The following is a 16,126-nucleotide window of genomic DNA, read 5'->3' as shown; positions in this document are numbered from 1 at the left end:
ATACATATATATACACATGACTGTTCTTTATAATCAATCTTTATAACTGTTTATAAGCCTAACTGGTTGTATTTTATTGAAATCAAGAATGATGTAATGATGAATACCGCATTTCGAAATAAGTATATGTCAAATATGTCACAAAGGCGTTTTTGGGGTGGGGTTCGGGGTTCATGATGGAGAGACACGTCGTACGCCTCCCATAAAGTTAGCTTACATTCGACTTTTTCAATCACTAGAAGCCAATTTCCACAACAAAGTTAAAACATCAACTGTGAGAGAAAACGACGATGACAACAAACAGACAATTATCAGAGGTTTTGATTGATTTTAACAAAATAAACGAAGAGGTACATCGTCAAAACGAACACAGTAATATGGCTTGCTATATTGTCGTTTGCCTTATACGCTATACCTCCTATACCGGACATTTATATGTTTAGTTGTGTTTAATGTATTTTTGAACGGTAGTTTATAGTTAAATATTCATCCCCTCCCATATCCGACCCTCGTAACTCAAAACCATGTATCCGCGCCTAAAAAACGAACAATAGTATTATAATATAATAGTATACAAAATGTTTCACTTGCGAAAAGCAAGATAACTGATTGTAATAAAAATCTGTTGAAACGATCATACACACAATTTAATTTTGCATAAATGTGAGTGAAGATTTGAAAGACAATTATAGGATTGATAATTATATCGATTAATAAATTAATTGTCATGTCTTTTTCATTTTTTTTGTGGTGAAAGTGCATAAGATCTCATAAGAATCTTTATATCAAGCGTACTATCGGGCAAAATAAAGGGCTGCGCATATTGCTTGATAAACAACGTTATTTTTACATTGAAATCATAAGTAAAAGAATACAAACAGTTATAAACAGTTCTGTTAAAAAACACACATTTCTCATACAACTTAGAAAAAACAAGTCTAAAAAAATTGTTGCAAATTAAGATAATAATTTTACATATGGCATGCATACATTGACGAAAATAGCGTTTGCCTCGAATGTAAGCACAAGTGTTATTTTCAAATCGTTTTTTTTTTGGTATCCAAAGCGCTTTTAATGTTGGTTTCGAAGAGCGGAGGCCAGAGCTGGAATTCACAAAGCTCAATTGATCAACCTTAAATAAGCCAATCTCTGTATACCGGCCCTCATGTATGTGCGTAAAGTATCGTCCTATATTAGCCTTGCCGCATAAACATGAAATGTTTTTTTTTCGTTTTCAAAAGAATACTTTTTGGTGAACAATTCCATCAAAGCGGAAATATTCGTCCCTCATTAGCCTGTGTGAACTGCACAAGTTATCTGGGACCATACGCACATGTATTAAGCCAGGTCTCCCCCCGAGCGTGGCTCGGTTTTAATAAATTTGTAGTCAGAGGATCAAACGTTTCAAAGGAATTGTTTTCTGCCAACAAAATGATACATTATTTATTATTTTAAACAAGCATTTGCAAACTTGTCCTAAACACACAATTGCCTGAGACTAACAGAATTGTATTAATTAAATAATATCATTGGCTATTAAGGAGCTTTATGGACACTGACCACGGGTTTAACGCAAATAAATGTACATACCCAGTCCCATATAAGCACGGTTGGGCACGACAGTCGCGGATCGTCTAGGATCCCATCGGATCAAGAACCGGAACGATCATTAGACTTTTCTGATCTTTTTAGCGTCGACGGTCTCTCAAAGACCATCGCCTCATTGACAGCACGGTATCGACACGGACCAACCCGTACCAACACGGCAGAGGTGCGGACCAAAACGGCAGTGACACGGATAGCCCCGGAAAAACACTTACTTGTCATCTACGCGGAACATTCCGGACCTACACGACGACGACGCGGATAAACACGGCAGCGATACAGACCAATCACGATATGCCGCTGACCGACAACAATTTATATAACATCAAGTTGATTTTCGGTAATTCCATCAATTAGGCTATCCGGTGAGTGCAGTGGTTGATGCATGCGCTTCTCACCCAGGCAACCAGGGTTTATTACTTGTTCCCGGCAACATTTGGTTGCTTCGCTGAAAATTGCGGGTGTGATTCAAAATGCGTCCAACATTTCGTAAGTGAAGTAAATTAATAAGGTAGGAGTGCTGGGACACACTCCAGTTCCTTACATAATGCAGCCTTAGGTGCGAAAGAGCTTGAAATAAATAATAAAACCACAAAATGAAAGCATCAGGAAAAACATAATTATATGGTTAGTGTCTTGGATGGGGAAAGTTTATCGCGCTCGGCTCACCGGATAAAATTCCTTCGCCTTGAACGATAAACTATCCCCATTCAACACACTAGCCACCTTTTCCATGATTAATAAATACCATGTACTGAAAAGCAGTGTCACTGAAATGTGTTCCCGGACTGTCAAAGAAGAACACAGACAAGCAGAGCATAAATACTGCTGTCCCCTGACCCTAGAATGCAGCCACACGAACCATCCCGGATCATCCAGGATGCTGTCATCGTCCCGGATTGTCACGGATCAACACGACAGTTTCTAACTCCCCAAAACGACCGTTTTGGCCTCAATGAACCCCAAGGACATCACATGATCTAAAATGATCGACACGGCGGCTACACGCTCCACATGTCGGGTCGTGCCAGATATGGTCCAGCATTCATATGGCACTGAAGCTTATGCGGTACCGAATGTAGGCTTAAGCTGCTCTTGTGATAACTTTTATGCAAACCATTATAAAACATCATTGGATGACTTATTAACTATATACATTAAAAAATGTTTAGTTTTGTTGACAGCGATGACTTTTTCGATGCAATAAGAAAAAGAGTAAAACGCACATGCACACAATTACCCGTTTTTACAATTAAATACAAAATATGCGGATCGTCGGTTAGTAATATTGACCATATTAGAATCTGAAATTTAACTTTTTTAGATCACATTTATTAACATTTGTAAAATTGAAAGTCTAGATAATGCGAAACGCTAAACTTATTAAGTGCCTTTGTAAAATTGTATATACTCACAACATGTAAACATAAATAACAATTGAATAATGATTGCAGTAGCGGTCCCAGATTTAAATCCTTAACTTGTTTACTTGAACTCTTTAGTAACCATGCTTAAATCGTTCAAGTAAAGTCATATAAATGTAATAGTAATCCATAAAATCTGTGAGCAAGTCCCTGTGTCCATATAAAAACCACGCATATGGATCAACTGTGTTTACTTTTTTTACAGTAAGTATATTATGTACATGTATTAAACTTTTGCAACATTTGCAATTATACTTCATGTCTTATTTTTTTTTTACCACGAACTCACATTGTCACTTGTTAACTATTGCCACGATCCCACGACTTTCGATGCGATCCTTTAATCAAATACCATTCTATACATGTGGTCAGAAATAATCATTTTAGGACTGAAGAGACACGGAACGATTTCAAAACGCAGCATATCTAAATCGTCAGTAATGTCGAAACTACGTTTAAAATAGTTTCCAAAAACAGACTACGTTTAAACAAGAGCTGTCACCATAGGATGACATATGCCACCTATAAACGCTTTGATAGAAGCTATAGCATTTTTCGAAACCTTAACGCAGATTTCGAAACCTAAACGCGGACCCAAAGTTCAAGGTCAAGGTCACAGGGGTAAAAACTTTTGTGCGTATTGAAAGGCCTTGTCCATATAAACATGCATACCAAATATGAAGGTTATATTTCGAGGGACATGTAAGTTATGAGCATTTTTCGAAACCTAAATGCAGATTTTGAAACCTAAACGCGGACCCTAAGTTCAAGGTCAAGGTCACATGGGTCAAAATTTGTGTACGTATGGAAAGGCCTTATCCGTATACACATGCATACCAAATATGAAGGCTTTATCTCAAGGGACATAGAAGTTATGAGCATTTTTCGAAACCTAAACGCAGATTTCGAAACCTTAACGCGGACCCTTACTTCAAGGTAAAGGTCACAGGGGTAGAACAAATGTGTGCGTCTGGAAAGGCCTTGTCCATATACACATGCATACCAAATATGAAGGTTATATCTCAATGGACATGGAAGTTATGAGCATTTTTCGAAACCTAAACGCAGATTTCGAAACCTAAACGCGGACACTTAGTTCAAGGTCAAGATCACAGGGGTAAAAAAATGTGTGCGTCTGGAAAGGCCTTGTCCATATTCACATGCATACCAAATATGAAGGTTATATCTCAAGGGACATAGAAGTTATGAGCATTTTTCGAAACCTTTTTCGCAAAGTGTGACGGAAAGACGGACGGACGGACAGACAGACGGACAGTCCGATCACTATATGCCCCCTTTTCTTCGAAAGGGGGCATAAAAATCAAGCACTGTGTGGATGAGACTGCCGTCGACAGATAACATTGATGACGTAAACAGCAGGAACCTCTATAGTTATGGTGAGGACTCGGCGCATTGAACTCGTCAGATCTTCACAAACCTTCACAAACCTTCACTTTGAATAGCGATAATGACGTCATTAGTTTGGTGCTACTTTACAGTTCCTTAGCGACGAAAACGATGCACAGCTTTCAGTTCGAACCTGATCGGAACGTATTATATCACTGGCTGGTGCAACTGTTACCTCAAAGGGTGATAGGCTGCATATAGACGGAACCCTTGGATGGCCTGTATTCCACCGTCTCCGTAAACAAATAAACACATACATTCGGAAACAGGCGGCGCAGAATGTGCCGTTTACTATCACGCTGCTGTAGTTATCCATTTCGTCGATATCTTCGTTGTTTATGTAGGTCAGCTGCCGCCTCCGTCGGAAAAACAGCCAGATAGTCTTGAAATCGTCCAAATGACACAGTGAATAGCCGTTTATGATCAATATCAAAGAAAGCACAAGTAATACTGGACCGGAAATACGAAACGACGGTAATCTACTACTGACGGTGTCGGCTTGGGAGACAGCTGTAAAGATGGCGCCGGTGATTAGCAGCCCTAAGCCGGTGAACACCAAAATGGCGCCGATGGCGTGTTGCACATCCCGACGGCGCACAAGGGTACACAGCTTCCCACAAAATACATGCTCCCTTCTGTTGTTCTCCATATTCAAACATAAACATTCGTTGAATAAATCTTTTTCTATTTGTTATCGGTTTGAGCTTCCGATTTTAACTTGAAACTATGTCAACGTTTACTAAGCTTTTATTCAACAAACATCAATGAACGCGAATTTAACACCGTTGTTCTAGAGCAATTCTAAACGCTCGCATTTTTTTTTGGCGAAACAATTAATGAATATTTACGAAGTCGTCTCTTCCACGCTGGCAATACAAAATGAATGTAGTTGACATCGCTTGTAAAACAACAAAATAGGCATCAAACATACACTAAAGAGAATCGGTTAGCTCTGTTTAAATCGATGTGACAGAGCTCTTATCGATTCATATTTTGAATGACTGGTATCTTATAGATCACATGACAACAATAATCATAGCGGCAGATTACGGATACTCATTAGATCCGGGAATAAGTGGGTGACAATTTATGTCGTCATTCACCGGTCGTTAACAGTTTTTTTAAACCGCGAATAACACGGCATATATAACCATTCAAATAATGTGTTGTGGTCGTGTTAGGTAGTATAAGCAAATTGTGGTGGTGGTAGTGAGGGTGGTTATGGTGATGATGTTGTTGTTAGTGATGATGATGATGATGATGATGATGGTGGTGATGGTGATGATGATGATGATGATGATGATGATGATGATGATGGTGATGATGATGATGATGATGATGATGATGATGATGATGATGATGATGATGATGATGATGATGATTTCGAAATCCTCGTTTTTAACATCGGCAAAATATCGACACCATGTCAAGCTCTCTAAAATATTTTAATCCCAAAATAGCACAGGAATAAAGAAAATTGATTTCATCTTCAACAGTAATATAAAAACGTATAAGAAACATTCATGGAAAATAGCGTTGTATTGTTGCGTCAGAACTTAGGTACATTAAGTACCGTACAGGCTGCACCTTTAAAGTCGAATGTCACATGTTAGCCCATGGTGACGGCTTCTTTACTGATAGAGAAGATAACTATTGAGTATCGCTGGAAGTGGGAGAAGCGGGACTTTATCCGGTAAACCGGCGCCTAGTCTATTGTCAATTGTAAGACGACATAGATGCTTCAGCGCACGCGCCTGGGTACCAGTCAACAAAAGCTGGTCCTTCATTCCCTCGGGAATATTCGAACTAACGTATATGGCCAATGGCTGGAACTTTGACGCCACTTCCATCATCAGGAAGAACATTTCCGGATAACCGATCATGCAGTGGCAATACGGCAAAATTGAAAATGGGTCGCGTTTCCTATTTTCTAACTCCGCTGAACAGAAATGCACTTTGGCGCCATTTTGAACAAGTATGTAAACGATACTGAATTGTTCAGAGTTTCCTACGTTCTTAAAGTACTCTGCTATTGGTGCTAAATACGGGTCAAAGTAGCTATACGCAGGCGAGTGGGCATTCACGTCCGCTCCTGAGTCGATCAACATCTTGACAATCTCTTCCCGCTCTGGCATTTCCGGTGCGCAACAAGCCAGCATCAAGGCCGTCGCGCCTTCGTCCGTCCGTTCGTTTACGTCTGCTCCGTGCTGCAGAAGCACTCGACATATGTCCGCGCGTCCTTTGATGGCTCCAGTATGTAGAGCGCTGTGCTTGTAGCCTCCGTATCTTTCGATTTTAGCACCTTTACCAAGAAGAATATTTATTATCACAATGTTACCACTAATGATAGCAAACTGGAGCACGGATTTCTGTTCAAATAAAGGTGGGCATTGAGCATTCACATCTGCACCGTATTTGATCAGCGTTCGGACAGCGTCAATATGATGATCTTTGCATGCCTTCATCAATGGCGATAGGCCGCACCTGTTGAACACGTTCGGGCTGGCGCCGTTCTTTAAAAGCACCTCCAGACACTCCACGTTATCTAATGGGGCCAGGGACATTTCGAACCCCATGAAGTATTTGTTATTCGCTCTTGCACCGTTTTCTAACAGTAGTTGCGCGCAATTCGCAAAGCCGTTCTGTATAGCGAGATTAATCGGTTCTGTGGTTGTATATCCAAGCTTGTTCGTTTCTTCGGTGTTATGAATTTCAACGCCGGGATCGTTAAAGTTAACCAGCGCCCCATTTTCGAGTAACTTAACCATGGTTTTGTAGTTTCCCCGTCGCGTTGCCAGATGCAGCGGGGTATAGCCGATGTTGTCTGTAGCGTTGACGTTAGCGCCAGATTTCAGCAACAGCTCGACGCACGCGACGTCATCACCATAGGCCGCGTAATGGATGGGATGCAGACCGCTGGTGATTGGTTTGTTCACGTTTGCCCCACATTCTATTACAGTTCGAATGTCCTTTATCGGGGCACGAAAGGTTATTGCCTTAATCAGGAGTGCCTGGATGTCGTCGTCTGTCCAAACTTTCTGAGCTTCGTCTCGAGATGCGGTTTTGTCTTCGGCATCGCTTTCAGCATTGTCCACATACTGCAAGGAATAATACAATGAAAGGAAGCGTAGATACATGCACATATTACTACATACAGTAAATATTACTAAGTAATAAAATAATTTACTTATATCAGGTATTCATAATTATATCACGTGATACATCGGAATGGGTCGATGTCAAGTAATTTATTACAAAGAGTTGTCTGTAAAACAGTTGCAGAAAGATACCAAAACTATCGGATCAAATGAATATTTGAGAAAAAGCTCTGCAAAAAGCTAAATATTAAACACGATTTTAGGTTTGTGTTGAAAAATTGTTATTTTAACCTTTATGCCAAATTTGACCTCCTATCGATACAGTGTAAAAATGGTACACTAAAATACACAATGCCCATCCGTCCTCTACCCGTCCGTCTGCCTGCCTGTGTGTCCGTCTGTTTGCCTGTGTGTCTGTGTTTTTGTCTGCCTGTCGGTCTGTTGGCACTACATTTTATATTTAACTTTAACTATGTTACATCAAATCAAGACCCGGGGTCTAAACTGGCCTCATGAAAGGTTGAAATAGATTTCATAGGCGTATATAAATCACAAATTCCAACACTTTTTAATAGTCGGTATGCAATATTGCATTGTGGTTCTCTACAAACGATCTTTAAGTAATGCCCCTTAGGAAAAAACTTACTAATTTTCAATTTTCAAATTGACCCAGTACATATTATGGATTTGGGGTAAGTAAACACCGTTAAAAACGAGCGCCTGACTTTGGTTTCCGAGTGCGACGCATTTTGTATGCGTTCATGTCTTGTAATATATTTTTGTATCTCTGGTTAATAGTCCATTATATTTTTTTAATAAAATAATGTGCATGCATATAGGAACAATACAACTTAAACGGACACGAAACAGACAGTGTGGCAGAACAAAGTATAGCTACGATAGGTTCCACAAACAAATTGTTTTAGTAGGTCTTGCGATATCTTTGCCAACATCGTGTTCTTTCGAACATTTTTTTACAAGCAATGCACGTATGATTCTTTCAAAGCAAAGTAAAGGGAGACCTTGCTAAGGGGAAAATCAAGCGGTTTCATCGAACTCGTTATTGAGCTAGCAACTTTAGTAAATTTGAATGCAGTTTTCTATCATACAATATTTGAAAAGTATTTGTTTTACCAACAATAAAATACATACATACCTGTTCTGAAGCGGCCGCCATTTTGTTGCCTACATATCACACACGCCCGGTGTGGCAGATATTCCAGAACAAAATGTATGTAAACACACGCGTTTCTGGTGTACGTAGTATTCAGGTATACATAAGCTCGTACAGGTAAAGTAGCGCGTGCGCACGTGGCTTCCCGTGTAAACCACGACTCTGTGACTAGTGCACGTCGTTTGTATAGTGTTGTAGAGATTGGTATTCACTGTACACAGTAACAGTATGATATGTAGCGAAATGCTTCATGTTTTGTATGTGTGGGAAGAGTAAGCACGTAGCATATATTTATTTAACCTATTTAACCCTTGGTATTAATGATAAGTTACGCCTGTATTTTCTTTCGATAATACTAGACAGTATTCTAAAATACTCACGGGACGATGTATTGATTGACAATATAAATAAGAATTTATATTAGAATGTGTTAATGACGTTTCAAATTAATAAGTTATCGTTGTGCGACCATTTACACCCACAAAAGGAAAGTTTAACACAATATATTAGTCAGTAAATTGCTTTTAAATCTGATAATCATCGTTCAAATGTAGTAAATAAAGTAGTCAGGCCCGTAGCCAAGGTTTTGAAAAGGGTTGAGCGAATTTTTCCATCAACGATTGGGGGATGGCTCATATTCTCATTAATAAATATAATATTTTTTACATAACTATTTTATATACATTTATATTTGACGAACTCTAATAACTGACAATGACTCAACATAATTACTCTTTAAAGAATAATATATCTTACAATGCAATCATAGTTAATGCACTATTCTAAATGTAGCCCTCATCATACGTTTCCAAGACTGTGTGCCATTCACTATACTGTACTGATGTAGTTCTGTAGTTTTATAATAGTCGTTACTTTTCCGAAGCTTAAATTCAGCTTAGAAAATCATGTTCCTGTAAACTGTTGATTCCTGTAGAATACTGTCGCTTGTGTCGGGAAATGAGCAAAATCAGTCAATGCCTCTTTTCCCCGCAGGTATGCATACATATAAACGCAATTCCTCTTTTTTAGGAATCACATGCTTACATGCATACACTATCTTGTATACAAACATATAGCATGTGATTTCTGACTGGGATCTATTACAACAGCAACAATTGTTAATCTGTTGTTCTTGACCATAATTGTTTAAGCATTTCATTGAATAGAACGAAGAGATACCTCTTAAAAACAATTATGTTTTATTACTCTACGTACAATATTTATACGTGCATAAACATATAATTTAAAATATTTAAAATCATTAAAATACAACATTTTCATACACAAATACCTCATTGTAATAATAACAGCAAATATTACACAACAATGACGTAAATATACAAGTTTACAACACCTTCTTTTTACATTTATGTGTCTTGTTCTGAGAAAACTGGGCTTAATTCATGTGCGTTAAGTGTCGTCCCAGATTAGCCTGTGCAGTCCGCATAGGCTAATCAGGGGCGACACTTTCCGCCTAAACTTGATTTTCGGTAAGGAGGGACTTCCTTGAAACTAAAAATACCATTAAAGCGGAAAGTGTCGTCCCTGATTAGCCTGTGCGAACTGCACAGGCTAATCTGGGACGACACTTTACGCACATGAATTAAGCCCAGTTTTCTCAGAACGCGACACATTTAAGGTAAAGTAAATTCGTGTTCAGTGCATGACAATTTGGTTCTCGTATTTATAAAGAATTGTTTAAGGCCATTCACATGAAACGCAGAATGTTCAATGATTTTATTAAAGCAAAACAGTACTTGAAATGAAATGTTGAGATCATCATACGCATCTTGATTGTACCGGAATTACAAAATACAATTTGACATGATCAGTATATGTTTTGACGGTCACATTTGGTAAAGACGCGCATGCAGTAATCGCAGATGATAATTTGATATTTGAAAATATGTTTAAATTGTAAAAAAGCTATTTAAATCCGAGGAGAAACACGTGGCACTTTGTTTTCTAACTTTAAGTGTATTCTGTTTATAATTATACCTGGGGGCAACCTTATTCAAAATGCCACAGTTGGACGATATAATTGACATGAAAGAATAGTTATGACAATTGTTATGAAGTAGCAACTCTAGTGTAGATAATAATGTAAATGTTCCTTGCGAGGTCAATGTTCCTTGTGATGTCAAGGTTCCTTGTGATGGTAATGTTCCTTTTGATGTCCATGTTCCTTGTGAGGTCAATGTTCCTTGTGATGTCAAGGTTCCTTGTGATGTCAATGTTCCTTGTGAGGTCAATGTTCCTTGTGATGTTAATGTTCCTTGTGATGTCAATGTTCCTTGTGATGTCAATGTTCCTTGTGATGTCCATGTTCCTTGTGAAGTCAAGGTTCCTTGTGATGTCAAGGTTCCTTGTGATTTCAATGTTCCTTGTGATGTCAATGTTCCTTGTGATGTCAATGTTCCTTGTGATGTCAAGGTTCCTTGTGATGGTAATGTTCCTTGTGATGGTAATGTTCCTTGTGAGGTCAATGTTCCTTGTGAGGTCAATGTTCCTTGTGAAGTCAATGTTCCTTGTGATGTCAATGTTCCTTGTGATGTCAATGTTCTTTATGATGTCAATGTTCCTTGTGATGTCAATGTTCCTTGTGTTGTCAAGGTTCCTTGTGATGTCAAGGTTCCTTGTGATGGAAATGTCCCTTGTGATGTCAATGTTCCTTGTGATGTCAATGTTCCTTGTGATGTCAAGGTTCCTTGTGATGTCAAGGTTCCTTGTGATGTCAAGGTTCCTTGTGATGGTAATGTTCCTTGTGATGGTAATGTTCCTTGTGATGTCAATGTTCCTTGTGATGTCAATGTTCCTTGTGATGTCAATGTTCCTTGTGATGTCCATGTTCCTTGTGATGTCAAGGTTCCTTGTGATGTCAATGTTCCTTGTGATGTCAAGGTTCCTTGTGATGTCAAGGTTCCTTGTGATGTCAAGGTTCCTTGCAATGGTAATGTTCCTTGTGATGTCAAGGTTCCTTGTGATGTCAAGGTTCCTTGTGATGTCAAGGTTCCTTGTGATGTCAAGGTTCCTTGTGATGTTAATGTTCCTTGTGATGTCCATGTTCCTTGTGATGTCAAGGTTCCTTGTGATGGTCATGTTCCTTGTGATGTCAATGTTCCTTGTGATGTCAAAGTTCCTTGTGATGTCAAGGTTCCTTGTGATGGTAATGTTCCTTGTGATGTCCATGTTCCTTGTGATGTCAATGTTCCATGTGATGTCCATGTTCCTTGTGAGGTCAATGTTTCTTGTGGGGTCAATGTTCCTTGTGATGTCAATGTTCCTTGTGATTTCAATGTTCTTTATGATGTCAATGTTCCTTGTGATGTCAAGGTTCCTTGTGATGTCAATGTTCCTTGTGATGTCAATGTTCCTTGTGATGTCAATGTTCCTTGTGAGGTCAATGTTCCGTGTGATGTCAATTTTCTTTATGATGTCAACGTTCCTTGTGATGGTAATGTTCCTTGTGATGCCCATGTTCCTTGTGATGTCAATGTTTCGTGTGATGTCAATGTTACTTGTGATGTCAATGTTTCGTGAGAGGTCGGTCAAGCGTGCGAGATGAACGGAGATGCACGGAGTCAATGCTTGGCAATGCAGTTTTTATGCCGTTGACACCTGTGTATTTGGTTTTCTGGAATATCGAGCTGTTCTAGTTCTCAAATTGCAAAAGTTTTTGCACGGTAAAATATTGCGGAGGACGCGATTGAATTTTGCGTTCAGAAAGAAGTAAATTATGGGATTTATAAATGAATTGGAATACCCGAACGCTTTCGCGAACGAAACAAGAACGCGGAAGGTTTTGTTGAGTTTACAATGCACTAACACCAAGTGTATCGCGAAAAACGGAAACCAGCAGATGACAAAACATAGCACGATGACCAGTAGCATGCGCACAATGTTCCTCTTTTGTTCCTCCCTCTTATCCTTCATCTGCGTGGCGAAAATTGGTTCGCCTATGTACTTCCGGTACCAAAGTATCCGTCCCATCCGGATGTACGCGTAGATCATGACGCATACTGGCACGAGAAAAAGAACGCTGAAGTGTCCGTATGTGTACGCGACATTGTAGACAAACTTGGGGAACTGTTCCACACAGATGTGCACGATTTTTATCGGAGGATCCTCGCCGTGCTGCCATGCCAACCGAGTTTCAAGTCTTTGGATCCACAAATTCGGGATCATGATAACCATGGCGACCAGCCATAGCAACAGCACGGTGACCAAAGCTGTACGCGTGCTCCTGATGTGACGGGCCTTGATGGGGTTGCATATGACGTAATACCTGTAGCAGAAAGTGAACTAACGTCATCATGATGTCACTATGTTAGGCGAGTAACAGTCACAGTATATATACGCTTTATTACGGTAAGAAAACAAAATGCATTTTACCCAAATGGGACCTACTTAATTTCATACAGCGTGCCTAATTGGCTGCATTTTTTCAGGGGTACGTGTTACATAAAATCATGGTTTCAACATTTTCGCTTGTAACATAATTCCGCTAGCTGGGGAATCAGTATCAAATACACTAGTAAATATTTATTTCTTTTTTTTAATGGACTCGTTTCATTTTCACACGGGATACTACCATATTTTCTATTTTGTAAGTGTGTAGTATAAACATGCATAGACGCAAAAAGACCAATTATCATAGGCAAATAGTATGCAGTTTAATTAGTAATTTGTACACATTTACGTCCTATTTTAGCTGTAGGTGTAGGCCAACAGGTGTACATGCGGACTTTACTCAAATATATGTTTAAGTTCACAACTCTTAAAACATAAAACACCAAAAGCAAAATCTACATACAGTATTTACTGTAAATTTGTTTGAAATTTACGATTTTGTCACTTAACATGTATTTATTTATCGTACTTTTATATACAAACCGTTTTGTAACTATACAAATGTAGTTAATGTATATTTTCGTCAACCGCTTAAATATGGCATGTGTTAAAAAGTATACGCCTACATTAAGGGCATTTAGAATGATGTTAATAAATCTGCTATAATCTATGACTCACCATAGAAGACATAGAAATAATACGTTGCGTAATAATATAAATGAACAAAATCAACACAGAGGTAATCTCACTTCCACCTGAAGATATTTACAGTTTTCGCTTGAATATTTTTATGTATTATCAGAGATGAATGTTCTCAAGTGAGGGAAGAGAAAGACTTGTATATGCATGCTGCATGTTTTATTTTTATCATAATTACATTATGATTCAGCATTTGTTTGATAAACTGTTAAAAGCGGTTTATGATTGGTATACATGTACATGTATAATATATAGACTGTTTACGCCTACAAATGCAACATACAAATAAACAATATATCAAACGTATTTACACTTTTACTTATTTTGAATATATTCAACAATTTGCTATATATAAAACACTAAATAGAGAAATTGCGTGGCATATTTTTAATAATAAATTATTGAGTTAATAATGAATAAAACAAGACTAATCAACACATTTCAAGCGAATATGACATTGCGAAACGTTCTTTTCGAAACAAAACGTCGCAAAGCTATATATTTAATCAATAGGAGGCGTTCATTGAATGCAGCATTTCGTATAAATGCTATAAATTCAATAATTATAATTGAAGAAATTGCAAATATTCCGGGATGGTATTATTGATTTCCGCTTTAACAAATGAGCATCATAACAGAAAAGACTGGACAAAACCACGGAACTCCTACCGCTCTATGGAGATTCCGGTCAGCGTGAGGATGCTGGCCAGTATGCTGACTCCCTGTACGAAGCTGGTCACCTTGCACATGCCCTCCCCGAGGCCCCACTCGTTACGCACGTAGAACACGAGCTGGAGCGGCATGTTCCAGGCGGCAATTAGAGCGTCGCTCGCCGCCAGGGACACTATGAACGTGTTGGTGACGGTTCGGATGGCTGGATGTGTCAGTATCACCACCAGGACGCAGGCGTTCCCTACAAGCGCGCCTGCGGACAGGAAGCTGTACAGCACCGCCAACACAACCTTGAGACCGTGACTGAAGTCCTCGGGAATGAAGTGGTCATCACTTTGGTCCAATAGAGCATACAAGTCCTGTCCTATATCGTACTTGTCCCTCGACTCATTCTCGTATAAGTCAAATATTCGGTCATTCTCGTAATAAGCGTAAGTTTCCATGCTTTCGCTTCGAATACAGTGTTTAAGCTGAAGTCGCCTGACACTTTCGATGTACTGCTTAGGTAATGAAAACTTAATCGGCGTTGTTTGACTTAAAAGACCACCTATTATCGCGCCATATGCTGCTGATATGTCTTTCTGCACAAGACCTATGTAAACTGCTATCCACTGTCTCACAAGTGTATGCAAATAACTATTAATAATAATCTGTATTCGAACGACAGCCGTTTGTTTTCCTATCGGTCCATATTTCTCCAAGCTATTTTTGCAATTGGTAATCCACAGGCTAAGCATTCTAAACGGGCATGCAATAAAGGCCTGACACTCGTCCGTCATCGCCGCCTTATTTATGTTTGTATATGTTTATTTCTGGGCCTACATTCCGTTTGAACAATCCAATTAGCAGTCGCTTATTCATAACGATACTCGATCTTCCTGATTCTTGTGGGTTATGATCAGACGTTTGTTTCTCAGCTCAGGAAGTAATTAAATACTAAATAAACGGTATCATCAGGTAATCATTCTTAGAACAAAAACAATTGCTATTGACTTAAACGAGCAATTATAGAGCAATCAACAACACACACATAAAAAACGACACACACACACGCACGCACGCACGCACGCACGCACGCACGCACGCACGCACGCACGCACGCACGCACGCACGCACGCACGCACACACACACACACACACACACACACACACACACACACACACACACACACACACACACACACACATATATATATATAGCTATTTTCGAACAATATTTCAGCTAGGTTAGCAAAAGAACAACATTTTATACATGTATTTAAACCCAAATTAAATTTCATTTAATATTTATTGACGTTATGACGTCATAATTGATATGACGTTATCTCCATGACATTTTGACGTTGTAATATATTATATTATGCCCTGATGAGCTATGCGAAACGCGTTGGCTAAATCAATATATATTTAAAATCCCAGACACGTGTTTTTACTTTTATTATATATATATATATATATATATATATATATATATATATATATATATATATATATATATATATATATATATATATATATGTGTGTGTGTGTGTGTCGTTTTTCATGTTTTTACTACAAATAATTTGTCTATGCCTTTTACTACAACTATTATCGAGATATAAAAAGTTGGTGTATAATTTACATTAAAACAGTTATTTATCTACTATTTCATTCAGCCAACACGTAACCTCTATTTAATGTCCTCGTTTTTAATAACA

At 38.6% G+C, this 16,126-nt stretch overlaps 3 protein-coding genes across 3 annotated transcripts; all 3 read right to left on the bottom strand.

Moving 5' to 3' along the window:
* Positions 1–5,862: 5,862 nt before the first annotated feature.
* LOC127866179 (putative ankyrin repeat protein RF_0381) lies at positions 5,863–8,907 on the bottom strand. Its single transcript, XM_052406599.1, has 2 exons — positions 8,691–8,907; positions 5,863–7,534 (listed from the first exon to the last, which is right to left on the bottom strand). The coding sequence occupies exons 1-2, from the start codon at positions 8,709–8,711 to the stop codon at positions 6,068–6,070; spliced, it is 1,488 nt and encodes a 495-aa protein (XP_052262559.1). The 5' UTR covers positions 8,712–8,907; the 3' UTR covers positions 5,863–6,067.
* Positions 8,908–10,761: 1,854 nt separating this feature from the next.
* LOC127866184 (uncharacterized protein PF3D7_1120600-like) lies at positions 10,762–12,185 on the bottom strand. Its single transcript, XM_052406606.1, has 2 exons — positions 11,208–12,185; positions 10,762–11,063 (listed from the first exon to the last, which is right to left on the bottom strand). Exons 1-2 carry the CDS (start codon positions 12,183–12,185, stop codon positions 10,779–10,781), a joined length of 1,263 nt encoding a protein of 420 aa, XP_052262566.1. The 3' UTR covers positions 10,762–10,778.
* Positions 12,186–12,311: 126 nt separating this feature from the next.
* On the bottom strand, positions 12,312–15,708 carry LOC127866180 (QRFP-like peptide receptor). Its single transcript, XM_052406600.1, has 2 exons — positions 14,427–15,708; positions 12,312–12,993 (listed from the first exon to the last, which is right to left on the bottom strand). The coding sequence occupies exons 1-2, from the start codon at positions 15,206–15,208 to the stop codon at positions 12,312–12,314; spliced, it is 1,464 nt and encodes a 487-aa protein (XP_052262560.1). The 5' UTR covers positions 15,209–15,708.
* Positions 15,709–16,126: the final 418 nt, after the last annotated feature.

The sequence above is a fragment of the Dreissena polymorpha genome, chromosome 2, assembly GCF_020536995.1.
Source record: "Dreissena polymorpha isolate Duluth1 chromosome 2, UMN_Dpol_1.0, whole genome shotgun sequence".
Taxonomy (NCBI): domain Eukaryota; kingdom Metazoa; phylum Mollusca; class Bivalvia; order Myida; family Dreissenidae; genus Dreissena; species Dreissena polymorpha.
The sequence above is the reverse complement of the archived record's forward strand: the minus strand, read 5'-3'. Positions and strand labels throughout refer to the sequence as shown.

Coding starts and splice junctions, on each gene's coding strand:
- LOC127866179 (XM_052406599.1), bottom strand. CDS start 8,711: ATGGCGGCCGCTTCAGAACAG. Junction 7,535..8,690: donor TGGCGGCCGCTTCAGAACAG/GTATGTATGTAT, acceptor TATTCCTTGCAG/TATGTGGACAATGCTGAAAG.
- LOC127866184 (XM_052406606.1), bottom strand. CDS start 12,185: ATGGGCATCACAAGGAACATTACCATCACAAGGAACGTTGACATCATA. Junction 11,064..11,207: donor ACTTCACAAGGAACATTGAC/CTCACAAGGAAC, acceptor AGGAACCTTGAC/ATCACAAGGAACCTTGACTT.
- LOC127866180 (XM_052406600.1), bottom strand. CDS start 15,208: ATGACGGACGAGTGTCAGGCCTTTATTGCATGCCCGTTTAGAATGCTT. Junction 12,994..14,426: donor ACCGGAATCTCCATAGAGCG/GTAGGAGTTCCG, acceptor TTTCTGCTACAG/GTATTACGTCATATGCAACC.